The sequence below is a fragment of the Mesoplodon mirus genome, assembly GCF_964341445.2.
Source record: "Mesoplodon mirus genome assembly, chromosome: 3".
In the NCBI taxonomy this organism is placed as follows: domain Eukaryota; kingdom Metazoa; phylum Chordata; class Mammalia; order Artiodactyla; family Ziphiidae; genus Mesoplodon; species Mesoplodon mirus.
Genome location: NC_138978.1, coordinates 88,422,941 through 88,449,902, shown reverse-complemented (window position 1 = coordinate 88,449,902; position 26,962 = coordinate 88,422,941). Strand labels below are relative to the sequence as shown.

At 40.6% G+C, this 26,962-nt stretch overlaps 1 protein-coding gene across 1 annotated transcript in view; it reads left to right on the top strand.

The window, feature by feature from the left end:
• The first annotated feature begins 1,275 nt into the window (after positions 1 to 1,275).
• The window catches only part of DIPK1A (divergent protein kinase domain 1A), a 122,393-nt gene continuing 96,706 nt past the window's right edge, over positions 1,276 to 26,962 (top strand). The window contains exon 1 of the mRNA XM_082613407.1: positions 1,276 to 1,401. Within this exon, the coding sequence (XP_082469533.1) occupies positions 1,348 to 1,401 (54 nt within the window). The 5' untranslated portion in view covers positions 1,276 to 1,347. The remainder of the gene's footprint in view (positions 1,402 to 26,962) is intronic.

The following is a 26,962-nucleotide window of genomic DNA, read 5'->3' as shown; positions in this document are numbered from 1 at the left end:
GATTTATGTCAAAGAGTGTTCTTCCTATGTTTTCCTCTGAGTTTTACACTTGGTAATAAAATACCACACAGGTTTTAAACCTGTGTCTGTGCTTGGACTGGGGGAGGGGCGGACAAGAAAGCATCTCTTCATAAACGGAAAGCACTAGAACAAAGCTTAGGTAAAAACCACAGTAATAGTGAGTAAAGGTTTGCTTCTGGGGAAACCTCTTGTCAGAGCAACAGGCCCGAATGAGTTCTAAGTGGCCACCTAAACTTTGTTGGCGTCACGTGAAAAGGTGGTATACCGGGTAAAAAGAAGCAAAGACATATCTTCCTCCATTACAAGCTACTAGGATCAACAGCTGCTCTCCCGCTAGGGTGGCTGTTTTTTCCCTTATTTGGACTTCACTGTCAAAAGAAAGACACCACACCCTGTGTTATGTAGCCTTAACTGAGTAGCTATGCCACGTCCCAGGTCTCCTGTCTTCAGTACTGTATTTAATTCAGTAATATTTTTCTTTTTTTCTTTTGACTCAGGGTTCCTGGGTGGGGCCAGGAAAACTCTGAAGCTGTCTGAAAACAATACAAACCCAAAAGGTCAGACTTTCTAAAAAGTACTCAGGAAAAAAGTTGAAGGCCGTTAGAGAACTGTATTTGGAGGGCATGTTGACTTCAGCAGAGGGGGAGCGCCGTCTGCGTTCGCTCAGGGGATGCGCCCGCCGGCGCCTCCCGCGGCCAAACGGACCACCGTGCTCCAAGGAGAAAAAGCCGGTCCCCCGGGAAGGAGCCCCAAGCTTCCCTTGAATTTCCACGCAACCCGCCCAGACACGTCCGGCCTGAAGGAGCAGAGTCCAAAGGGAGCGTCAGACCCTCCGGGCGGGGTGGCGGGACGCGCAGCGCTGGGAGCGGGAAGCTGGCAGTAGGCACTTAGGTCGGCGCCGTCTGAGCGCTGGGTTCTCCCGTCCGCGGGGCGCAAGCCCTCACCCGCCCGACCAGTCCCTCCCGGCGCCGAGCGTGCGACACCCCCGCTTCCGCGGCGCCCCACCCCTCCTCCGCACGCCTCCCCTTTAAGCGCGAGGCGCAGTTGGATTTGTGTCGGCCGAGGCGAGGCGCGACTCCCCTTTATGCCGGAGACGGCGGCGGCTCTGACAGCCGCGGCAGCCCGGCGAGCAAAGAAGGAGGCCGGGCCTCGGGCCGCCGGCTGCAGTCACCGCAGCAGGGCCGGGGGAAGCGCGGCGCGCGCCGCCGCGGGGGCGGAGGAGTGGGCGGGCCCGGCCGAGCTGGGGGCGGGGGAAGGCGGGGAGCCGGGTCGCCAGCGCTCGGGTCCGCCTCTGACTGCGGCGCGGCGGGGCGATGTGTGATTACCATGGCGAGGAGTCTCTGTCCGGGGGCCTGGCTAAGGAAACCCTGTTACCTCCAGGTAGGCCGGCGGCGAGCCCGCCGCGCGCGCCCTCTCTCTGCGCGGGACTCGCCCGCCTCCCTCCTCCCTCCCTGGGTCCGGCGCCCGCCCGAACCCCGCTGCCCCCTGCCGTCCGGCACCTGGCGGCGCGCCCTCCCCCGCCGCCCGGGCGCCGCAGCCCCAGCCGCTGTCCCGCCGCCCCCAGCATGTCGGCCGGCCCGGGCTCGCCCTCGCGCCCCTCGCATCCCGACTGCCCCGGGACGTGACCCGGGTGAGACCCTACGCCCCTCGCTTTCGGGGCTCCGCAGTCTGGGCTCGGGACGTGCCGCCGTCTTCTCCCTGGTCCGGTGCTCTCCTCCCCGCTCCGTGGTGGGCCCCTCAGGGCGGCTGTTCTCGACTCTATCCTGAGTCTTCAGTAGGTGGTAGGAAAGGTGGTGTGTCATTCCTCCATATTTTAGAAAATTATGGTCATTTGTCACGTCAGTGTTTTCCCCAAACCCTGGAGAAGCGGCATGTGCCTCGGGCTGAACCCCTTGGTTTGGTCTCTCCGTCACACCCGTGATTTAAATGGGAGGTAGGGCTCCGAAGCCCAAGCGAGGCGGATGGATGTTTGCGTTTTAAAAGGAAGGGGACAGTGTCTTGGCCGATCTCAGATACCCCAACAATGCAAACGTAATTTTCAGTCATGTCATGTGTACTGTTGGCGTGTTAATTTTTCATGATTTCCCGTTCCACCCTCTGTTCCGCTGCCAGTCTGTGTCTTCGAACCCTACTACTGTCTTCATGTACTGTTGGTCACCAGGGGGACCTAGTAGACACCGTGAGTAGCTGAGCGCAAATCCATCACCCCAGTGGAAAAACAACTACAAATCAATGCCTCGCGTGGGTCTGCAGTGCTGTCTGCATTCAGAGGACAGTATTCCTTTACCGCTTACCTTAAAAGGCTTAAAGCTATTGATAGATTATTTTAGAATGGGAATTCATGCTCAGCTGGTGCTTTTATCAGTTATTTTAAAAGTTGAGAAGAAAGCGTTATGGGGCAAGTAAATCTTACATTTTTGTTTGGAAATTGCATGTGTGAATTATTACTCTGCAATGAGTGAGGTACTGCAAGTTGGAAGCATGATTGACAGCCCATGATATGAAGAGTATAGGAGTAAAACGGAACGTTCTGAGTCTTTGTAGCAGCTCCACCAGTAGTAAGTGTGCCTTGAGTGACAGTAGAGCAACCCAGTCTAGAATTCAACCCAGACCAGATACCTCTTTGTAACCCTTTATGTAAGAGGAAAACAAAATCTTTCCAGACTCTATACTCAAAATAAGTTTATTGAGATATTTTAAATGTTTTTTCTTAACTAAAACTGTGTAGCTATTTATTTATTTATTTTTTCGATTTCGTGGCAGACTTTTAGACTTTGACTCATTTGGTTCTCACTGTTCTCCACAGGTGTGGTTGTGACTTTTTTTTTGGCACCATAGTACAAGAGCTTTCAGATTGGCTGAGTTAAGATTAGTTTTACAAATAGTTATGCATCTGTTAATGGGAAACATTTGGTATTTCTGCCTTCCTGAATGTGTGCATCATTATCTATTACCAAATTAAGGTAAACTCAGGTTTTAAGCATTTCAAAAGCATTTGGGGGCATAGTGGTATTTTAGTAGGCTGTTTCTATATAAAATAATGATTAAGTAGAAATCTTTATTGATTATAGTATTATATTTGAGATAAATAAGTTTAAAACTTGGGAACCGGGTACGCTGGTGTTAACATTGTCTTGGTATTAGTATTTATTCTCTTTATGAATTTCTTTATGAATTTTCTTGTTAGTTGTCCCTCACCATACTGTTTCAATTTAACCAGCTTTTTAAAAAAGGCCTTCAAATTACTCGTGTCATGCCTTCTTCTGTTCTCTATTGCCTAAATGCCTCACCTTATGTTTTTAATACTTCCTCTACCATTAGGTGCTTCAACCTTGAAATTGTTTTAGGTGAAGTCAAAATAAAATATTTTCATCTAAGACTGTTATACAGCTAGCTATTCAGTTTCTCGGCCACTGAAAGTTGAATTAACTTATACAGTGCTCTTATTTTTATATTTTTATTGTTTTCTTTTTCTTGAGAATAAAATCATGTTCCTTTGGGAACAGCATGAGGCATAAGGACAGAGCCGAGTTTTGTTCATTTGTGCATCTGGTTCATTATGCCCTTGAAAAAATTTCACAACTTTTCAGTTCCATAGTTTCTCTATCATGAAGTGGAGAGTGTAGTTCTTAGCTGAGTAATCACATGAACGTAGTGAGGATTAGCTAGAGGAAGTTAAATCTATTTTGTGACACCTTTACTACATTTTTTAATAGAAAAGCATATGAACTTAAATAGTAAATACATATAGGTAAATATGTTAAATTCCTTCAACCAAAGGTCCCTGACTTTCTCCCATCCCCCTTCTTATTTATTGAGTATTTATTTATCTGGGGGCATGATATGACTTAATTTTATTGACTCCATTATTTACTTAATAAATATTTGTTGGATGCTTCTCACATGCCAGAAACTCTGTGAGGTGGTAGGGATTCTAAAGGAGCTAAACAGAACACCTTTGTGGTTCTCATGCAGCTTAAAGTCTAGTCAGGGAGACAAACATTAATAAAATCTTAGAAATATATAGTGACATGAGGTATCACCTCACACCGGTCAGAATAGCCGTCATCAAAAAATCCACAAACAATAAATGCTGGAGGGAGTATGGAGAAAAGAGAACCCACTTTCAGTGTTGGTGGGAATGTAAATTGATACAGCCACTATGGAGAACAGTATGAAAGTTCCTTAAAAAACTAAAAATAAAACTACCATATGACCCAGAAATTCCACTACTGGGCATATACCCAGAGAAAACCATAATTCAAAAAGACACATGCACCCCAGTGTTCATTGCAGCACTATTTACAATAGCCAGGACATGGAAACAACCTAAACGCCCATCAACAGAGGAATGGATAAAGAAGATGTGGTACATATATACAGTGGAATATTACTCAGCCATAAAAAGGAATGAAATTGGGTCATTTGTAGAGACGTGGCTGGGCCTAGAGAGTGTCATACAAAGTGAAGTAAGTCAGAAAGAGAAAAATAAATAGCGTATTTTAACACATATATGTGGAATCTAGGAAAATGGTATAGATGACCTTATTTGCAAAGCAGAAATAGAGACACAGACGTAGATAACAAATGTCTGGATACCAAGGGGGAAAGGGGTGGGGTGGGAGGAATTGGGAGACAGGGATGACATATATGCACTATTGATACTATGTATAAAATAGACAACTGAGCAGAACGTACTGTATAGCACAGGGAACTCTACTTAATGCATTGTGGTGTCCTAAATGGGAGAGAAATCCAAAAGGGAGGGGATATATGTGTATGTATGGCTGGTTCATTTTGCTGTGCAGTAGAAGCTAAGACAACATTGTAAAGCAACTAGTCGCCAATAAAAAATTAATTAAAAAAATTAATTTAGGGCTTCCCTGGTGGCGCACTGGTTGAGAATCTGCCTGCCAATGCTGGGGACACGGGTTCGAGCCCTGGTCCGGGAAGATCCCACATGCTGCGGAGCAACTAAGCCTGTGCGCCACAACTACTGAGCCGGCGCTCTAGAGCCTGCAAACCACAACTAGTGAGCCTGTGTGCCAAACTACTGAAGCCCGCACGCCTAGAGCCCGTGCTCCACAAGAGAAGCCACCGCAATGAGAAGCCTGCGCACCTCAACAAAGAGTAGCCCCCGCTCACTGCAACTAGAGAAAGCCCACGTGCAGCAACGAAGATCCAACACAGCCCAAAATAAATAAATAAATAAGTTAAAAAAAATTAACTTAAAAAAAGAAATACATAGTGACAACAGTAAGTGTTATGAAGGAAAAGTGAAGGAATGAAAGACTGCCTGAGTGGAACAGAACAGTTTCTCTCTTTTTAAAAGTATTTTACTATGGAAATTTTTATACATACATAAAGCAGAAAAGAATAATGAACTCTCATGTACCTTATCGCTTACCCTCAACAATTATCAGTATTTTGTTTCATCTCTCCTCCCCCATGTCCTCTTTCCAACTAAAGTATTTTGAAGCAAATTTCAGGTATCACATCATCCAAATACCTTAGTATGAATTTCTAACAGATAAGGATACCTTTAGACATAATACAATTATCACGCCTAACAAAATTAATAAGTTCCTTATTTTCTCTCACTCTCCTCCCAGATATGCATTACCCTGAGAGGACTGACTAAATTCAATTTGCCATGGGGTGGGTTTACTATGATTTGAGAGGGTCTCTTGGTAAAAACAAAACAAAAAACTCTCCGCTTACCAACTTGTTCCTACTGGAAGTTCTTTGCAGGGAAACTAATTCTCATTTCAGGTTTTGGGAGAATGTCTTAGAAAATGTCTGGTTTAATTAACATTTTCATGTAAATGTAATATTTTAATTTAAAGTGAGGCTGTAATTAGTCAACAGATATAAAAGGTCTTGTTTTCTTTGGAGCTAGAAGGAGGGGTGAAGAGTATTGAATGTCAAAGATAGGGGGAAGAGATGAAGGGCCCAGCAAGAAGACAGGGAAGTTGCAGACACCAGCTTTGTATACTTGCCGTTTTGCTGTTCATCTTCAAGTGGGTGGAGTCAAAAAGTAGTTTTGTCCTGAGGTGTTCGGGCCTTAGGGCTTGCAAGTTCCTCTTCCTACTGCAATTTACAGGGAAAAAATTTTAAGCAATTGACTTAATTATAAAGGAGCTTCGTTCTCAATATTTCTTTAATCCAGATATTACTGTGATGATTGATAATGTTTCTAGAAACCGTAGTATTATGCAATTATGATAAGTTTTCAGCTATAATATGGCTTAAATAGGCATTTATGGACTAATGTGGGGACCTAAGTACTTTTTGTAGTTTTGTTTATATAGCAAAAGAGATTCTACTTCTTGTGAAGAAAAGAACTGATGTGGTGTGTCCATGTAGTAGAATATTATTCAACAATAAAGAAGAATGAAGAATTGATACGTGCTATAATATGGTTGAACCTTGAAAACACTGTATGAAAGAAGCCACTCACGAAAGATCACATATTCTATGGTTCCATTTATATGAAGTGTCCAGAAAAGGCATATCTATAAAGACAGAAAGTAGATTAGTTGTTGCCTAGGGCTGGGAGGGTTGGGGGGAAATGGATATGAGGTTTCTTTTTGTGGTAATGGAAGTGTTCTAAAATTGATGCTTTGCACAACTCTGTGAATACACTAAGAACCATTGAATTGTATAATTTAAATGAATAAACTGTACGGTTGTGAATTATATCTCAATAAAGCTGTAAAAAAAAAAAAAGAAAAGAAACTGAGTTTATCCCATTCATGTGGTCCTTCATTCTGCCTCTTGTTGTAGATTCCACCAATGCCAGCTTTTTGGTGCAGGGAGTACTTCATCCAGAGGACTGGTGCAGGCACACTGTTTGCCTTTGCGGCCTCTCTGTGAGCCAGGAGGGATAGTGATAACCCACAGGCATTTACCTGAGCAACAAGCAGCTCATGGCCAGGCAGTATTCTCAGAGCACACTAACTTGCGGTTCTGTCCTTCCTAGCTATTTTGTTGAAAACTTACCTGGGAAATAGTACTTCCTGGACTAGCTAAATGTTGTGGCACATTGAAAGGAGTAGAATCCTGCCAATGAGAACAGAATCTGTAGGTGTGTTAACCAGTTTGGACGATTTTTAGGCAGTGTTTTTCTTCCACACACCATTGTGATGATACTCCTTGTGGCCTGCATGGTGACCCAGAATGACACCTGTGTTTGTCTTTAACATCACGTTTTCTACAAATTAGGATCCACTTTGTTTGGCCTTTACTCAGTCTGAGTGGGACTGATAACACAGAAGCCCTATAATTCATTGGTTTTACTTTTTAATACCTTCTTCCCCTCACTATCATTAAGTCCTGGAAGAATGAAAGTTAAGACAATTTAAGCTAATTCTCTATACTTAGATTAGACACATTTTCCATTCCAGTTATTCTGCCTGCATGCCCTGTTACATACAAAAAGCTGGTGCAACTCTAATGGAATTTGAAGTCTGAGATACTTGGGTACTTCTGAAGGTTTTTCAAGTCCTTTAAATTGCAAAAGTTCTGGATTTCTTAAGGCATCCTCTTAAAAATGACTAACACTTTCAATATGTGTTCAGTAGGGCTGTCATGAATGGATGGATAGATGGCATGTTCTAATCAGGGTGTTGGAACTTGTTTAACATTTCTGATACTTGCCTAGCTCTTTGACTTACATTAGTACTAGTCTTCAAATATGACTACTGTAGATAGTTTGGTTCTTTATGAGTTCATGTGGATATTTTGCAGGTTTAGTGCCAGATAGGGTTACTGATACAGATTAGCTGGTAATAGTGACAATGTTGACAAATATGGTAGTAAGATTAATATGGCTTTTTGCTCATTTTCAGCTCACAGGATTATTCTAAATCTAAGGATAGTAAAAGCAAGTAGTTGTTTCCTGTTCTCCAAAGGGAGAAGGACTATAGGTAGCATGGTTTAATAATATAGGTTTATTATACCTGCTGTTCAGAGCTACACTTTTGCCTTTGCCTGAAACTAAATCTCCAGAATGATGATTAGCTTTCTGAGACTTGTGAATACACAGGGAGCATCTGTATCCCATAATGTCTTAAATTCAAGCATAGAATTATAATGCAGCCTTTTGATATTACCATAAGTTGCTTTTCTACCCCTGTTAGAAACTCAAAAGAAATGGTGAATTCTCAGGCAGATTTCATCTTCACACACTTTCAGGCTGTAGCATATAGTAAAAAGGTTTCTTCATTGTCATCTTCCCAGTGCCTCAGTTTTTCATCTTAATGTTGTTTTGTATTCTTTATAGAAGCTTTCTGTTTTTAGAGGTTTTCATCTTAATGTTTTCATTTTTTAAAGTTATTTTGAAAAACAATACTGTACTATTCTGTTAAATATCATCTTTTTACATTGATTGAAAAGATAAATGTCTCACATTCTTAACATATCTATTTCTAGACTTTCAAATATTTTGTGAATAATTTTCCTTTAAAACCCTTTAATCTAGAAAGTATATGAGTTTAGAAAAACCAGGATACTGTAAAATGAACATGTTTTAAAAACCCAAAATATTAGTGGAAGAATTTTTCTTTAGAAATAGTAAGGGATTTCTTTGATGACTATTTAATGAAATTAAATAATTATCTTTTTAGGTATGATCATGATGTTGTGGGAATGTTTTTTCTTTTGTTTTTTATTGTGGCCAAAACACACAGTATAAAGTTTACCATCTTAACCATTTTTAAGTGTACAGTACAGGACTGTTAATATATGCACATTTTTGGCAACAGATCTGTAGAACTTTTTCATCTTGCAGAACTGAAACTCTGTACCCATGGCACAACAACTCCTCATTTTCCCCTCCTCACCAGCCTGGTGGCCACATTCTATTATACTTTCTGTTTCCATGTGTTTGACTTCTTTAGATAACTCATGTAAGTAGAATCATGCAGTATTTTTTTTTAATTTTATTATTGTTTATTTTATTTATTTATTTTTGGCTGAGTTGGGTCTTTGTTGCTGTGCACGGGCTTTCTCTAGTTGTGGTGAGTGGGCTACTCTTCGTTGCGGTGTGCGGGCTTCTGATTGCGGTGGCTTCTCTTGTTGCAGAGCACGGGCTCTAGGCGCGTGGGCTTCAGTAGTTGTGGCTCGTGGGCTCTAGAGCACAGGCTCAGTAGTTGTGGCGCACGGGCTTAGTTGCTACGCAGCATGTGGGATCTTCCCAGACCAGACTCGAACCCGTGTCCCCTGCATTGGCAGGCAGATTCTTAACCACTGTGCCACCAAGGAAGCCCTGAAGTCAGTGATTAAAGAAAGCATTGTTAGTTTCCCAGTGGTCCTATAACAAATTGCCATAGATTTAGCAGCTTAAGAAAACACACATTTATTTGTACCCGTATCTCACACTTCTGAAGGTTAGAAGTCCTAGGACGGTATGGCCCAGCTGGTTCTCTGCTCCAGGTTTCACAAGGTTGAAAATCAAGGCATCAGTAGGGTTGAGTTTCTTTCTGGAGCTCTGGGAATGAATTGATTTCCAAGCTCTTTCAGATTGTTTTCAGAATTCAGTTCCATGCTGTAGTAGGACTGAAGGCTCCATTTCCTTGCTGGCTGTTGGCTGGGGGTTGTTCTCAGCTTCTAGAGGCTGCCTCCATTTCTGGGTTCATGGCTTCTTTTCTCCATCTTCAAAGCCAGTAACAGTGGGTGGAGTCCTTCAAATGTTTCCAGTGTCTCTGACTTCCTCTTCTGCTGCCTTTTACTACCTTTCTCTGCCTCATCTCTCTGGCCCCTTCCTCTTCTGCTTTTAAGGGTTCATATGATTACATTGGGTCCACCTGCATAATCCAAGATAATATCTCTATTTTAAGTCTCTTCACAGCAGCATCTAGATTAGTGTTTGATTAAATAACCGGGGAGTGGGAATGTTGAGAGACAGCTTTAGAATTCTGTCTACCCCCAGAAAGAATACAACTGAAAATTCTGACAATTTAACAAAATCAATCATTTCCTAAAATATTTTGGTTTTCCCCTCATTACTATTAGGTTTTTAAGATATTGCCAAAGAAGAGATTTTATAAGAGAGTTATTATTGTATTTATGATTCCAGCAGTTACTATGAGAGGAATCTTGCATGCTTATTAAAGGAAGGAAAATACAAGTAAATAGCTGCTGAACAACCACATGTGGTGATACTTGTTTTTACAATAGATACTATTCTTAAATCTTTTGTATCGTTGTACCAACTGAAGTAAAAGTGGAAAAGTATCACTTTATGAACTCTAAGAAAAGGTTCTTTAAAATGTAACCTATTTCTTTCTGTTTATTACTGTAATTAACTAACATTGTTGTTCTTTACCCCTTAAAGAAGACAATGCTTGGTTTTGTTTTAATGTGCCAGCTTGTAAGATTTTTCAGTCACACCTGATCCAGTAGAACTAAATTCATATCCAGTGAAGGCAGAGCCTGTTTATTACCCTGGTCTTGTCCTTTATCCTGAGCATAGTACTCAGGATGTGCAAAATGATATAGTACAGTACATATATTTTTACATATATTCAAAAATATTCTGTAATGACTCTGAGATATTGAACTCCAATAGCTCACGCTAAGCACACACTGCTGTCTCTTTCACGTTCTTACTCTTTACTGTTACCACCAGCACCATCATATCATCCTCATAATTGTCATTATAATTGAGGCTCTTGCCACCCCCATTTCTTCCAATCTGCCAACCTCCTCTGGCTTCCCTCTTTTCCCTATTTAGTCAGGATCACATGTTCTGTCATTTCAGCTACTCTTCTTTGCTCACTCACTACTTCTTTGTCCCTCTGACCTTCCTTTATTCTTATTCTATCCTTTATTCCACACTTTCCTTTCAATCTCATCTTCCTTTGCCCCCTGCTTTCCTCAGGACTCCAAGCTTCTCTACTTCTCACTTTGTAGTCTCCTTGGGTAATTGCATCTCTTCACATGGCTTACACTACAACCCAAATACTAATGGGTCTCAACTCTGTATCACCAGCCCAAACCTCCCCACCCAGAACTTCAGATTTGCATCTAGTTGCTTATTTGATATCTACCTCTAGATAGCACTTCATATTCAACATGTCCAAAGCTAAAGTCCTGCCCCCAAATTGCTTCTTTCCCTATTTCAGTTAGTGATACTCTCCAGTTACTCAAGAGGTAAATATACCCAAGTCCTTCTAGACTCTCCCTGTTTCCTTACCCTCATGTTTAATCCCTCAGCAATTCCACTAGTGCATCTCCTAAATAACTTTTGATTGCATCATCTTTAAAAAAAACCCCACAGTGTTATCAACTATAGTCACCATGTTTTACATTAGATCCTCAGACCTTATTCATTGTGCAGCTGTAAGGTTTTACTGGCCTTTTATTGGCCTTTCCCTATTTTCCCCACCTCCCAGCCTCTGGTAGCCATTTTTCTACTCTAAGACTTCGACTTTCTAAAAAATTTTTAGATTCTGCATATAACTGATATACCATGTAATATTTTTCTTTCTGTCTGGCTTATTTCACTTAGCATAATGCCTTCAAGGTCCATCTATTCTGTTGCAAGTGGTAGTATTTCCTCCTTCCTCATGGCTGAGTAGTATTCCATGGTGTATGTATATGCCACATTTTCTTTATCCATTCATCTTCCAGTGGACACTTTGGACTCTTAGGTTGTTTCCATGTCTTGGCTATTGTGAATAATGCTGCAGTGACCATGGGAATGCAGCTATCTCTTTGAGATCCTATTTTCATTTCCTTTGGTTATATACCCAGAAGTAGGAATGCTGGTTCATATGGTAGTTCTATTTTTTATTCTTTGCAGAATCTCCATACTGTTTTCATAGTGGCTGAACCAACTTAAATTCCTACCAGTAGTGCACAAGGGTTCCCTTTTCTCCACATCGTGGCCAACATAGTTGTCTCTTGTCTTTTTGATATAGCCATTCTAACAGGTGTGAAGTGATAGCTCATTGTGATTTTGATTTGCATTTCTCTGATGATTAGTGATAGTGATCACCTTTTCATGTACCTGTTGGCCGTTTGTCTCCTGCTGGTACCGGGATTCTCTCCTTTTGTCTCATTAGGCCCACATTGTAATAGCCTCCAGAAGGCCCTTCCTCATTTACCCCTTTCAGATCCACCTTCCACATTACTTCCAGAGCAGTCTTTCCCAAAATGCCAGTCTGATCTAATCTCCCTCCCTACCAGTGAAATCCTTCAGTGGCTTACCATTGCCTTCAGTAGACTAAGCAGAGTTCTGAGCATGGCTCTTTGTTTCTGGTCCCTTCCTATCTTGGTGTTTCATTCCTGCCTCTACCATCTCATGCACTGTTTGCTCTAGCAATTCTGAAAACCTTCCAGTTTCCCAACACACTGTGCTTCTCTCTCACATGTCAACCTGTCTACCCCACCATTTCCTCTTTGCCCTAGAATGCCCTTCCCCCATTTCCCTGCATCCCTCTTTACCTGGTTTATTCTCAGTTTTCTACTTGTCCTTTAGGTTTCAACTCAGAGAGGAAGTGACCTTTCAGCAATTCCTCCCTAACATCCCACATGGTATTAGTGTACCTCTTTTGTGCCCCACCCTGTAGGTACATGATATCTGACACACACTTCTCTTACAGCACTTATGATATTGAATTGTCATCAGTGATTTTCATATCTCTCTTCTGAGCCCCAGACTGTGGTCTCCCTGACAGCCAGGATGTCAATTTCCTCTCTTTATCCCCTGTGCCTAGCCCAAAGCAGATGTTCAATAAATGTTTGTTGAATGACTGAATCCAGACATAGAGTTTTATGGAGTTGATCAGATTAACTAATTACTTATATGAAAGAAAATGTATATACAATAAGTAAAATAGTATAGGTGAGCTTATGATGCAAATCATAAGTCTCCCCTTCCACTTCTCCTTACCCCCAGCTTTGCTCCCAAAAGGTAGCCTCTTTGAATCACTTATCTTATTGGATTTCCCGGTGGCTAAACCTCTAACTTCTAGAGCTGTGTGTCTAAAGGGAACTGCACACACCCTGGGAGGTGCATATCATGCTGAATTTGGGTACTGGAAGAAATTATTTGAAATTGTATTTATTCTCATATACTTTTTATATCTTAAAATATTTTTGTCCGAATAGCTGATGATTTTTTGTTTTCGGTTTACTATAACAAGCATCCCCCCCACAATAAAAATCTATTCAAAATTATTCTTATATACTTTTAATTTCTATTACTGTGTGAGTCACAGTATACAAATAATAAGTTAATATAATCATGATTTTATATTGAGTATAAATAAGTAAATATACAAATGTTAGGGATTTGTGCTCTAAAATATTTTCCCTGAGAGGATTGTACAATAAAAAATGATTTGGGGCTGCTGCTCTAAATAATAGACTTTTACCTCTGTTTCTTGATTTATCAACTTTAGATGTATCTATTGACTTTCTACTTTTAAGGAGTACTTAGCTTGCTTACACTACGGTCATCTCATTCTCTTCCAGTGTTTGTTTTAAATTTTACTTCTTCTGTTGCTTAACTTAGTAACTTCAGATAATGACACCTCTGTCTCATTTCATCCACTTTTGTCAGTCTGTCTACTCCCCCCCTTTTTAAGAAGGGACATTGAACATGTTCTGTTTTTCATCTGGTTTTCCCAGTTTCTGTCAGCAACACTTTTTTTTTTTTTTTTTTTTTTTAGCTGTGTTGGGTCTTCACTGCTGTGTGCGGGTTTTCTCTAGTTGCAGAGAGCAGGACCTACTCTTCGTTGTGGTGCGTGGGCTTCACATTGAGGTGGCGTCTCTTGTTGCGGAGCACGGGCTCTAGGTGCGTGGGCTCAGTAGTCGTGGCTTGCGGGCTCTAGAGCGCAGGCTCGGTAGTTGTGGCGCACGGGCTTAGTTGCTCCACAGCACGTGGGATCTTCCCGGAGCAGGGATCAAACCTGTGTCGCCTGCACTGGCAGGCGGATTCTTAACCACTGCGCCACCAGGGAAGTCCAGCAACACTTTTACATTGTCAAAGTTGATAACTTTTATATTTTGTCCTGTGACAATAACCAAATCTCCAAATAAGTTGACTCTAAAAGGTGAAAACTGTAAACAGTATTATATTATGACTTGTTAATTCTTCCATAAAGGAAAAATCTCCCTTGTAAACCTGAGATCCATTGACTGCAGCATGAAATTATTTTCTCCATGTCAGGAAAGTGGGTAGAATTACTGGGACAAATGCCTTTTGTTATTAAGCAAATTACTGCAAGGATTTGTCCCTTTCCAGAAGCTAAACCATATTTTTGCCAATAGGGAAGAGAACATGTGATATTTGCACATTCCCTATAGAAAGTTTCTTTTTGCTTAGAAATCATGCTTGCTTGCCTTTTAATATTCCTACTAAAGAATCATAATTTAAAGCCTAGCCTTTGGGATCTGTAGTGAAGTAACAGAGTTATGATTTGAGATCACTCTGAGCCACAGTTTCTCCCCTGAGCAGTCAATATACTGTCTTTTTTGGAATGATTACCTGGTTATGCTCAGCTCTAGGAAGCAGACATTTATTATGTTATCTGCCCCTCAAATCCAAGTGAACTGAGCTAGTTTTGGAGTCCTAGACCATTTGAATAATGAAAACAACTTTCATCTTCGGGGAAAACACTGCAGGTAGGAACTGGCTAACATTTGATGCCACAATTATAGAAAATAAAACAAGAGTAAAGCAGTTTTGGCCAGTCTTTCTCTTAGGGTCCTGAAATTTATGTCTTGAGACCAACCACATCAAAGTTAATTCTGGCCTAAGATGAAGGGCCTCTCTATTTTTAGTACCCCCTAAAATATCATTCTATATTTAGTGCAGAGCCAATTTGTGTGCTGGGATTACATTTTCTCCAGGGCCAGGGTCATGACCCCTTCGCTCTCAAGACTGTAAGATCAATAACAACTACATCCCCTTTTCTCATATTCCAGTTCCTTATAATTAGGATATGTAAGCGTGCTTCTTACTTGAAATACAGCTTTTTTGTGACATTTGTCTTTTTCTTTCTTTTTAATTTTCAGGGAGTTTCTAATTGTATTTTGTTTTTTGGGGTTTTTTTTGGCATAATATGCCTTTACCATAGCCTCACTTTTTCCATATTCTCAGTTGTATTTTTTATTCTGTGGAATCCCCCTTCATGACCAAATGCTTCTCTAGGCTACTGCACAGCTGTCTTCCAAGGGTTTTCCTCTATTCTTCTATGTTGGAATCACTGTTCTTAGGATCCTGGGTCTTCCACTATTCTGATTTATGCCATAATTTTACTGGGGTATATCCTGAAATAAGTTCTTTAGAAAGGATGTGTGGGAAGTAAACTTTCTGAGTCACGTCTAAAACTGTCTTTATTGTACCTTTGTTTGTAGTTAGGTTGGGTGCAGAATTCTGGGCTGAAAATAATTTTCTTTAAAACCATGAAGACATTGTCTTCTCACATCCTCTGTTGCTGACAAGAAGCCAGTTTGATTGTCAGTCCTTGGTGGGTGTTTTTCAGTCCTGTTTTTCCTGTTCAGTGTCTCCTTTTTTTTTTTTTTTTTTTTGCTGTACGCGGGCCTCTCACCATTGCGGCCCCTCCCGTTGCAGAGCACAGGCTCCAGACGCACAGGCCCAGCGGCCACAGCCCACGGGCCCAGCCGCTCTGTGGCATGTGGGATCCTCCCGGACCGGGGCACGAACCCGTGTCCCCTGCATCGGCAGGCGGACTCCCAACCACTTGCTCCACCGGGGAAGCCCCAGTGTCTCCTTTTTATATTTGTTTTGGAATTCCATGAGGAAATGTATAAATGTGGGTCTTTTATCAGTTGATTGTATTGAGCACTCAGCCCTTTCAATCTTTTTTTAAAAAATTTATTTATTTATTTATTATCTTCAGCTGCGTTGGGTCTTTGTTGCTGCACATGGGGTTTCTCTAGTTGCGGCGAGCAGGGGCTACTCTGTTGTGGTGCATGGGCTTCTCATTGTGGCGGCTTCTCTCGTTGTGGAGCACGGGCTCTAGGTGCATGGGCTTCATTAGCTGCGGCACGCAGGCTCAGTAGTTGTGGCGCACGGGCTTAGTTGCTCCGCAGCATGTGGGATCTTCCTGGACCAGGGCTCAAACCCGTGTCCCCTTCATTGGCAGGTGGATTCTTAACCACTGCGCCACCAGGGAAGCCCCCAGCCCTTTCAATCTTAAGACTTGGGTGTTTCTTCAACTCTGGGGAATTCTATTAATTAATAGCTTCTCCATTCTCTTTTTTCTGTTTCCTCTTTTGGGGGGCTCTTATTAGTCAAATGTTGTACCTCTTGGATTGGCTCTTTGTATCTCTCACAGTTTCTCTATTATTTTCCATCTTTTTATCCATACACTCTCATTCTGAGTTTCTCAGTTTTATTTTCCAGCTCATCTGTTGATTTTTTTCCTTTTCTAATCACTTTTCAAATTCTGACTTTTAAATTTAATTTAAAAGACTTATGTCAAGTTCTTTGTTCCTTTTCTGTGTGTGTGGTTTCCTATTCCTAGTTTATATGCATGTAATACCCTCTGGAATCTTTTGATTATAGTAGGTTTTTTTAAAAATATTTTTTATTTTCTTATGTCCCTTAATTATATTTGTTCCCCTCAGGATTTCTTTTTCTATATGTTTTTCTTAGCTCTTCTTTTTCATGCTGCTGGATTTTTCCATGTGCCTTGGTCATCTATTCATATTTTAGAGAGCAGGGCTGAGAAACTGGTGTGTATTTCCTCTGCTATTTGAAAAGTGGGTCTCTTTCCCCCCTAGACCTATCACCTGAGTGGATGGCTGACTGTGCCCTCTGTGTAGGTGGGGTGCGTTGGCTGGCCTTCTTGCTCTGGGGTGAGCCTGTGCTCAGGCCCTGGGGGCCCTGTGTCAGAGGAGTGCTTTATCCCGGGCGGACTGTACTACCATTAGAAGCCTTGGCTTTCCCCAGGTTGTTTGTTCCTTCAGCTATCTGGTTTTTCAACTGTGGGTTAATGCCAGGCTGCCTGTGATATGCATGGGGGTGGGGGAAGCAGATGGAGGTGCCAACCAGCGCAGTTCCAGGTACAGACCTTCAATTATCCCCACTGTCTTCAGCCCCACTTCTCACTCCTGCCCTCCCTCATACCTCTGGCCCAGAGCCCAGAGCCATCAGGTGTTCCAGGGCAGATTGGCTCTCTAGATTCCTTCTAGCATTCCAACAAGCAGTTGGCTTCCAGCTTCTTTAGGTTGCTTTGTGGAGTATTCTGGGCTGTGGCTTTCTTTGCCCATCTCATCCGTCAACACAATTCAATCTGCTTTTTGAATTCTAGAAATTTGTTGGATCTTTCATCCACTGGTGAACCCCCCTACTTCCCCTTCCTTTTGATATTAAACTTTCATTGCTTCTTTTGTCTCCCTTCTTTCAGTGTGGTTTTGCAAGCTTTAAGTAGTAAACCTATATCCTCAATCTACCATCTTGAACTAAAAGTCCTGATATGAATTTTAACTATCTATCATTTGAATATTTACCCTGTTTATCTTCATGGCTGCAATATCTGTTTAAGCATTGCATAATTAATAAGTTATTTCAGTAAAATAAGGCAAGAGAATTGGCGTAAATAACTTCACAGGGATAAAGATATAATGGCACATTTTTTTCCAGAAAATCTTGTATAATAGCAACCGTTTATTTTAGTAAAAAAAAAAAAAACACAAGAAAAAACTACTCAATTAAAGATTAGAGTCTTAAAATTAGCATCAATTTTGTTCCTGATTTCTATAGGTTATAGTCAACAAGGGTATTACCTGCTATGTATCAGGTAAGCACTGGGTTTGTAGCAGTGACTCTGATAGCTCTTTGCTGTCATAGAATTTGCATGTTGTTTGGGGGAGGGGCACTGATGGATAGAGAATAAATGAAGTTAAAAAATAACCACACAACAAAAACATCAGGTAGCTATGTGCACAATGCAAATAATTAAAATAGGTGAAGTGATAGTGAGTGTCAAGACATCTGTGTTAGCCGGCTGGCTGGAGAACCTGAGATCTGACTAACAAGCAGATGCCAGTCTGACTAACAAGCAGAAGCCAGCCAGGCAAGAACGGGAAACTTGGTATTACCCTGAGAGAGCATATCCTTTTCTCTTTAGTCAGTGCTACCCACCCCCCTTTTGGTTTTGATCATTCTTCTGTCCTGTAAAAGATTTTCATGTTAAGGTAATGAATTGCCTAAACATTTCATCACCTTTGAAAGAGCACTTTGGTGAAATAGAAAGACTCATGAGATAATTTACTCCCCTAGGATAGAGAAAGGATAAACAAGCCTTTTCAGTCTGTGATAGCTGAATGCTTTGGTGAATTTAAAGGACTTAATTATTATGCTTTAAGCTACAACTTAACTTGCTTCAGTCTGATTCTTAGCTTTCAAGTAGAGTCTTCCTTTGATATATTGTGTTGCTATTTTGGTGCTTGTCATTTTGCTGTTGCACTTTTCCTCATCAAAAAGCATTTACTGGGCTTCCCTGGGGGCACGGTGGTTAAGAATCCGCCTGCCAATGCTGGGGACACGGGTTCGAGCCCCGGTCCAGGAAGATCCCACATGCCGTGGAGCAACTAAGCCTATGTGCCACAACTATTGAGCCTGCACTCTAGAGCCTGCGAACCACAACTACTGAAGCCTGCACACCTAGAGAAAGCCCGCACGCAGCAATGAAGACCCAACGCAGCCAAAAATAAACAAATAAAATGAATAAATTTATATTAAAAAAAAGAAGTGTGTAGTAAATGCTTTTTTTTTTAATAAGCGTATTTATTTATTTTTGGCTGCGTTGGGTCTTCATTGCTGCGTGCGGGCTTTCTCTAGGTGCGGCAAGTGGGGGCTACTCTTCGTTGTGGTGCGCGGGCTTCTCATTGCAGTGTCTTCTCTTGTTGCGGAGCGTGGGCTCTAGGCACATGGGCTTCACTAGTTGCAACATGCAGGCTCAGTAGTTGTGACTCGCGGGCAGCGCAGACTCAGTAGTTGTGGCGCATGGGCTTCATTGTTCCACGGCATGTGGGATCTTCCTGGACCAGGGCTCGAACCCGTGTCCCCTGCATTGGCAGGTAGTTTCTTAACCGTTGTGCCACCAGGGAAGCCCTACTGCTCACTTATATAGCCCCGGTGCTTGTATTGATACCATGGGCTGCAGATGCACATTCGCTTTTATCTTTAAATTGGGTACACTTTTCAAGGAGTATGGGGGGGCATGGATAGTTTAAGGGGACCAATTTGTAGATCCTTAAATTCCCCACGTACCCTTTCCTAACATTGTTCTGCCTGAGAATGTGCCTTTGATGGAGGTGCAGGGGCTGCTTTCCCACCTTCTCTTTCACAGTTGCCCTTCTTCCACTATTACCGAAGAAAGGCACACTGCTCAACCATCTCAGATCTTACAAAGGTCCCTAGATGTAAAAGCCACCAGGGTACCAAAAAAAGGACAGTTGAAAATATTGGTGTCTGTGTTGAGATAGTGAATGACTAAGTAACACTATCTCAAGGAATGACTGGATAACAGTTTCTTTTGCAATTCAAATAGTTTCCCATTTTTTGCCTTCACAAAACTAAAAGACCTAATTGAGTTGTTTGCCAGTTAACTAGTAGATCATTAAGTATACACATATATATAGATATTTAAAATGCTTAATATTTGTATATAACTGATACTTTTTAATTTTTATTTTATATTGGAGTATAGTTGATTTACAGTGTTGTGTTAGTTTCAAGTGCACAGCAAAGTGATTATATGTGTGTGTGTGTGTGTGTGTGTATGTGTGTGTATTTTTATGGCTGTGCCACTGGCATGCAGGATCTTAGTTCCCCAACCAGGGATCGAACCCATGCCCCTTGCAGTGAAAGCACAGGGTCTTAACCACTGGACCACCACAGAAATCCCTGATTAAGTATAATTTTGATGGTAGATCACTTTTTTGTCACGTAAGTCAAAAGATTTCAAAGAATTGAGAAATAATTGCTCTAACAAAACTTCCATTCTCATCTTCTCATTTATGTGGAAAAGGTTTCTCTTGACCTAAAGTTATGAAAACAAAAAGTAGGGATAGAATTGATACTGAGTCCTGTTTCATTCTGGCAATAAATAATAGTCACTGCAAGGAAATGTGAACTAACTGAAGAAGAAAAATCTCACCCATCTCTTTTAAAAAGTTTTCTTTCTTATATTTAAATTTCTTAAATCAAGAATTTGCAGTATATTTATGTTTAATTGATTGGGTGGTTTTCTTTAATTATAAAGAAAACTCAAATCAGAAAAAAAATTGTTTTAACACTTGAAGTCTTTTATTACAGAAAATAAAGAGAAATTTATTTTCAATTTACAGATGATTTTTGTTAAGGAAAAATACAATAGAGTGGCAATAAAAGATTTTCAAATATGAAATGTATTACATTAAAAAAACTGTGTGGGAAGAATCACCTTTCCTGATGTTAATGCTTACTATACAGCTTTATTAATCAAGATGGTGTGGTACTGACAGAGGGGTACACAAGGATCAATGGAATAGAATAGGAAACCTAGAAATAGAGTCACATTAATATACCTGATTAATTTTTTACAAGGGATCTAAAAGTAATTTAAATGGAGGAGGGATATCCCTTTTTTTTCTGAAGTTTTGAATTTTATTTATTTTTTTATACAGCAGGTTCTTATTAGTCATCAATTTTATACATGTCAATCCCAATCGCCCAATTCATCATACCACCATCCCCACCCACCCACGGCTTTCCCCCCTTGGTGTCCATACGTTTGTTCTCTACATCTGTGTCTCAACTTCTGCCCTGCAAACCGGTTCATCTGTACCATTTTTCTAGGTTCCACATACATGCGTTAATATACGATATTTGTTTTTCTCTTTCCGACTTACTTCACTCTGTATGGCGGTCTCTAGATCCATCCACGTCTCAACAAATGACCTAATTTCGTTCCTTTTTATGGCTGAGTAATATTCCATTGTATATATGTACCACATCTTCTTTATCCATTTGTCTGTTGATGGGCATTTAGGTTGCTTCCATGACCAGGCTATTGTAAATAGTGCTGCAATGAACACTGGGGTGCATGTGTCTTTTTGAATTATGGTTTTCTCTGGGTATATGCCCAGTAGTGGGATTGCTGGGTCATATGGTAATTCTATTTTTAGTTTTTTAAGGAACCTCCATACTGTTCTCCATAGTGGCTGTATCAATTTACATTCCCACCAACAGTGCAGAAGGCTTCCCTTTTCTCCACACCCTCTCCAGCATTTGTTGTTTGTGCATTTTCTGATAATGCCCATTCTAACCAGTGTGAGGTGATACCTCATTGTAGTTTTGATTTGCATTTCTCTAATAATTAGTGATGCTGAGCAGCTTTTCATGTGCTTCTTGGCCATCTGTATGTCTTCTTTGGAGAAGTGTCTGTTTAGGTCTTCTGCCCATTTTGGATTGGGTTGTTTGTTTCTTTAATATTGAGCTGCATGAGCTGTTTATATGTTTTGGAGATTAATCCTTTGTCTGTTGATTCATTTGCAAATATTTTCTCCCATTCTGAGGGATGTCTTTTCATCTTGTTTGTAGTTTCCTTTGCTGTGCAAAAGCTTTTAAGTTTCATTAGGTCCCATTTGTTTATTTTTGTTGTTATTTCCATTACTCTAGAAGGTGGGTCAAAAAAGATCTTGCTGTGATTTATGTCAAAGAATGTTCTTCCTATGTTTTCCTCTAAGAGTTTTATAGTGTCCGGTCTTACATTTAGGTCTCTAATCCATTTTGAGTTTATTTTTGTGTATGGTGTTAGGGAGTGTTCTAATTTCATTCTTTTACATGTAGCTGTCCAGTTTTCCCAGCACCACTTATTGAAGAGACTGTCTTTTCTCCACTGTATATCCTTGCCTCCTTTGTCATAGATTAGTTGACCACAGGTGCGTGGGTTTATCTCTGGGCTTTCTATCTTGTTCCATTGATCTGTGTTTCTGTTTTTGTGCCAGTACCATATTTTCTTGATTACTGTAGCTTTGTAGTATAGTCTGAAGTCAGGGAGTCTGATTCCTCCAGCTCCGTTTTTTTCTGAGGGATAGCTTTTTTAATAAAGCTATCCAAGTGCTGAAGCAATTGGATATCCATTGGCCAAAAAAAAAAAAGAACAAAAACAAAAACCTTGACCTAAATCTTATACAAAAATTAACTCAGAATGGATCATGGATATAAATGGAAAATGTAAAACTATAACACTTTTAGGAAAAAAAAAAGTAGAAAAGCTTTGGGGCTTAGGACTAGGCAAAAATTTCTTAGACTTGACACCAAAAGCATGTCCCAGAAAAGGAAAATTTGATAAATTTTAACTCACCAAAATTAAAATCTTTGCTCTGCAAAAAAACCTTGTTAAGAGGATAAAAAGGCAAGCTACAGAATAGGAGAAGATTTTTTGGAGGGAGGGAGGGGGAAAAGATATTTTCAAGCCACATATCTGACAAAAGACTAGTAATTATAATACATAAAGAACTCTTAAAACTCAAGTGTTAAAAAAAACCCGTCCAATTAGAAAATAGGAAAAAGACATGCACAGACATTGCACTGAAGAGGATATACAGATGGCAAATAAGCACACGAAAAGATGTTCAACTTGGGACTTCCCTGGTAGCCCAATGGGTAAGACTCTGCACTCCCAGTGCAGGGGGCCCGGGTTCAATCCCTGGTCAGGGAACTAGATCCCACATGCATGCTGCAACTAAGAGCCAGCATGCCTCAACTAAAAAAAAACATGCTGCAAGGAAGATCCTGTGTGCCACAACTAAGACCCAGCACAGCCAAAATAAATTAATTACTTTAAAAAAAAGAGTTCAATTCATTAGCCATTAGGGAAATGCAAATTAAAAACACAGTGAGATATCATTGGAATGGTGAAAGTAAGAAATATGGCAATAACAAATGCTGACAAGGATTCAGAAAAATGGAATCATTCATACATTAATGGTGGGAATGTAAAATGATCCAGCCACCCTGGAAAACAGATGGGCAATTTCTTAAAAAACTAAACATACAACTACTGTATGATTCAGCAATTAAACTCCTGGGCATTTACTCCAGAGAAATTAAAACTTATTGCTATGGACTAAATTGTATGCATACCCCCATTCATATGTTGAAGACCTAACCCCCAGCGGGTGGTATTTGAAGATAAGGCAGAGCCCTTGTGTTGGTATTGTGCCCCTACAAGAATAAACACAGAGAGCTTGTTCTCTCTCTCTGCCATGTGAAGACACGGTGAGAAGGTAATTATCTGCAAGCTAGGAAGAGATCTCTCACTAGAACCTGACCATGATGGTATCTTGATCTTGGATCTCCAACCTCCAGAACTGTGAGAAAATAAATTTCTGTTGTTTAAGCCATCCAGTCTATAGTATTTTGCTATGGCATCCTGAGATGACTAATATACTTACGTTTACACATACCTATATATGAATGTTTATAGCCACTTTATTTGTAATACCTCAAAACTGGAAACAACCCAGATGTCCTTCAGTGGATGAATGGTTAAAGAAACTGTGTTAAGTCCAAACCATAGTGTATTACTCAGCAATAAAAAAGAATGAATTATTGATGCATGCAACTACTTGGATGAACCTCGAGGATATTATGCTGAGTAAAAGGCAATCTCAAAAGGATACATACTGCATGATTCCATTTACATAACATTTTTGAAATAATATAATTGCAGGGATGGAGAATAGATTAGTGGTGTCCAGGGGATAGGAAAGGGATGGGAGAGAGGAAGACTATAGCTATAAAAGGGTAGTAAAAGGAGTCTTGTGGTGATACAGTTAGGTATCTTGACTGGTTACACAAAGTTACACATGTGATAAAATTGCATAGCACTACACACATGTGCATGCATATGCAATGAGTGCATACATACTGGTGAAATGTGAATAAGCTCTGGGTTGTACAAATGTCAATTCCTTCATTTTGATGTTTTGCCATTTTTAGTTATGCAAGATGTTAGTGTTGGGGATGCTGGGTGAAGAGTACGTGGAACTCATTGCACGTCTTAGCACCTTCCTGTGAATCTATAAATATTTCAAATTAAAAGTTAAAAATAATTTGTGGTGAAAGTAGAAAGGGAAATAAGTTCAAGAAGGAAAATAAGATACCGAAAATTTCTGACCATTCTGGGCCAGTAGTTTATCAGTTTTTTGAAGTGGATACTGACGCTATCAAATTGCTATAGGGTTTAAATTTCATTTGATACATTTAAGGTAACATAATAGCCTTATTTTAAAGTATCAATACTTACAATATGTTAGCAATTACTCCTTTGTAACTATATAAACTTATGGTGAAAAATTTTAGATGTCAATTTTAAAATGTGCCAGGGGTGGGGGACAGTGTATAGTTTTCAAAATTCTCTTGGGTGTCTACAAACAAAAAAGCTAGATTTCAGTAGCATAATACCCTCATTGATGAAGGGGCTAAATTCCAAAAGTGTACTTTTATTTTTTTATTTGTTTTTAATAAATTTTATTTATTTATTTATTTATGGCTGCATTGAGTCTTCATTGCTGCGCACGGGCTTTCTCTAGTTACTGCCAGCAAGGGCTACTCTTCATTGCGGTGCACAGGGTTCTCATTGTGGTGGCTTCTCTTGTTATGGAGCACGGGCTTTAGGCGCACGGGCTTCAGTAGTTGTGGCACGAAGGCTCAGTAGTTGTGGCTCTCAGGCCCTAGAGCGCAAGCTCAGTAGTTGTGGTGCCATGGGCTTAGTTGCTCTGTGGCATGTGGGATCTTCCTGTACCAGGGATTGAACCCTTGTCCCCTGCATGGCAGGCAGATTCTTAACCACTGCACCACCAGGGAAGTCCCCAAAGGTATACTTTTAAAAAATCAAAATCTTAGGCTTCCCTGGTGGTGCAGTGGTTGAGAGTCTGCCTGCCGATGCAGGGGACACGGGTTCGTGCCCAGGTCTGGGAAGATCCCACATGCCGCGGAGTGGCTGGGCCCGTGAGCCATGGCCGCTGAGCCTGCGTGTCCGGAACCTGTGCTCCGCAACGGAAGAGGCCACAACAGTGAGAGGCCCGTGTACCGCAAAGAAAAAAAAAATCAAAATCTTAATTTCCAGAGGTAGTTGAATTTTTTTTTTTTTTTTTTTTTTTGCCACACCACGTAGCATGTGGGATCTTAGTGCCACAACCAGGGGTGGAACCCATATCCCCTGCAGTGGAAGCCTGGAGTCTTAACCACTGGACTGCCAGGGAAGTCCCTAGTTGAAATATTAAAGAACTTGGGAGCTGTCGGTTAAGGGTAGGATTATAGTATCAAAAAGCCATTAAATAAGTAAGAATACAAATATGGCTCAAAAGAGAGTAAGAAATGGAAGAAGTGTTGTACTGTGTTCAATGTTATTGGCCTCTAATGGCCTATTTTTTGAATCAATACAGGTATGTTTAGTTGCTGTGTTTTAAAATAGGCAAGAGAAGAAAAGGAAAGAGAGGCAGAAGAGGGTTGGGTTTTTAGCAGTCTATGTTAGTGGAGGGCAGAATGACAAGGGATGTTCACCTCCACCTCCAGTAGTTACCCTGAAAGGACTACATCATGTTAACCTTTAGATAATGCATGATTTCAGACTTCCTGTTTTTGCCTCCCAGAAAGAAAATCTCTCTATATGATTGATGGTGTCTCAGTCTTAAATAGAGGGTTAAACCTTCCATTTCACCATTAGCTGACTTAATATGCAAGTATAGTTATAGTATAAATGAATTTCAGTCATTTGATACATGTAAATTATATCTAATCATTTTCTAGTTGATAGAGGAGTGGAATGTGAAGGTATATTTATCATTCGATAAAAAGGGGGCATTTGGGAAGGTGGGGAAGCAGGGAGTTAAGCTTTGAAAGCTACAGATAGGAGCAGAAAGTGAGGTATTTTGGTCTTGCTAATGCATTGTTTAACACGATTTATGAATGTTTTGGCTAATATTTTAAAATACTGCTGACTGCTTTATTAAGGAATTTATATCTCTGAGGATTAATTAACCTAAACTAGATCCCATTAAATCAGATTAATATAAAAATGGCCCATAGCTAGAGCTACCAAGTAAACGTAAAAGTCATTACGTTATGTAGACTTCCCTCCCCAAAGGTGATAGAAATTAATCATACAAAATGATACTCTTGGGATATAAATATCTTATGTAGCAAGTATTTTTAATGAAGTGATTTTGAATTTAAATAAAAGTGAAAGAATTCTAATGTTGTATGCTTTTAAGATGAGTAATATGCTTTAGCATGAGATTTCAGGCATGTGATTTGACTTGTATCCAGCCCCTTTGTTTCTCTTAGCCTTATTGTTTTCATTTACTAGTGAGATGATGATGATGGTTGATAAGACAGTTTTTTCTTACCTCCCTAACAATATTTTCAATATTGAAAGAAGAGGGATCCTGTGGAAACTCAGAGGAAGGGGTGGATTCACAGTAATGGCTGGAATGTGAGTCTTCAGGTTCCTGTAACATATCGGTGGAGACAGGTTTAATCCTGGACAGATGAACCCAGCTGGTGACCCCCTGGAGTTTAACTGCCGTAGGAGTGCTCAGCAAGACATGAATTTGCCCAGAGACAAGATGGCAGAGGACGACTTGAGCTCATACCCTCTCACAAAAACACCAAAATCACAACTAACTGCTGAAAAACCATCGACACAAAAGGCTCAAGCCTAGCAAAAAAGATATTCTACACCCAAAGACAAAGAAGAAGCCACAACGAGATGAGCTTTTTGTTCCTTTTAATCAAGTTTTCTGAGGACTGTGGAAAAAAGGAAACACAAGAAGTAATCAATAGCCTCAAAAATAGGAGTATATGAGAAATGACAAAAGACGTCAATAAAATACCAGAGGAATGGACAGAGGCATGAAAACTAATGCAATGGAGAAATCTGAAAACGAATTGCCAATGGGCAGG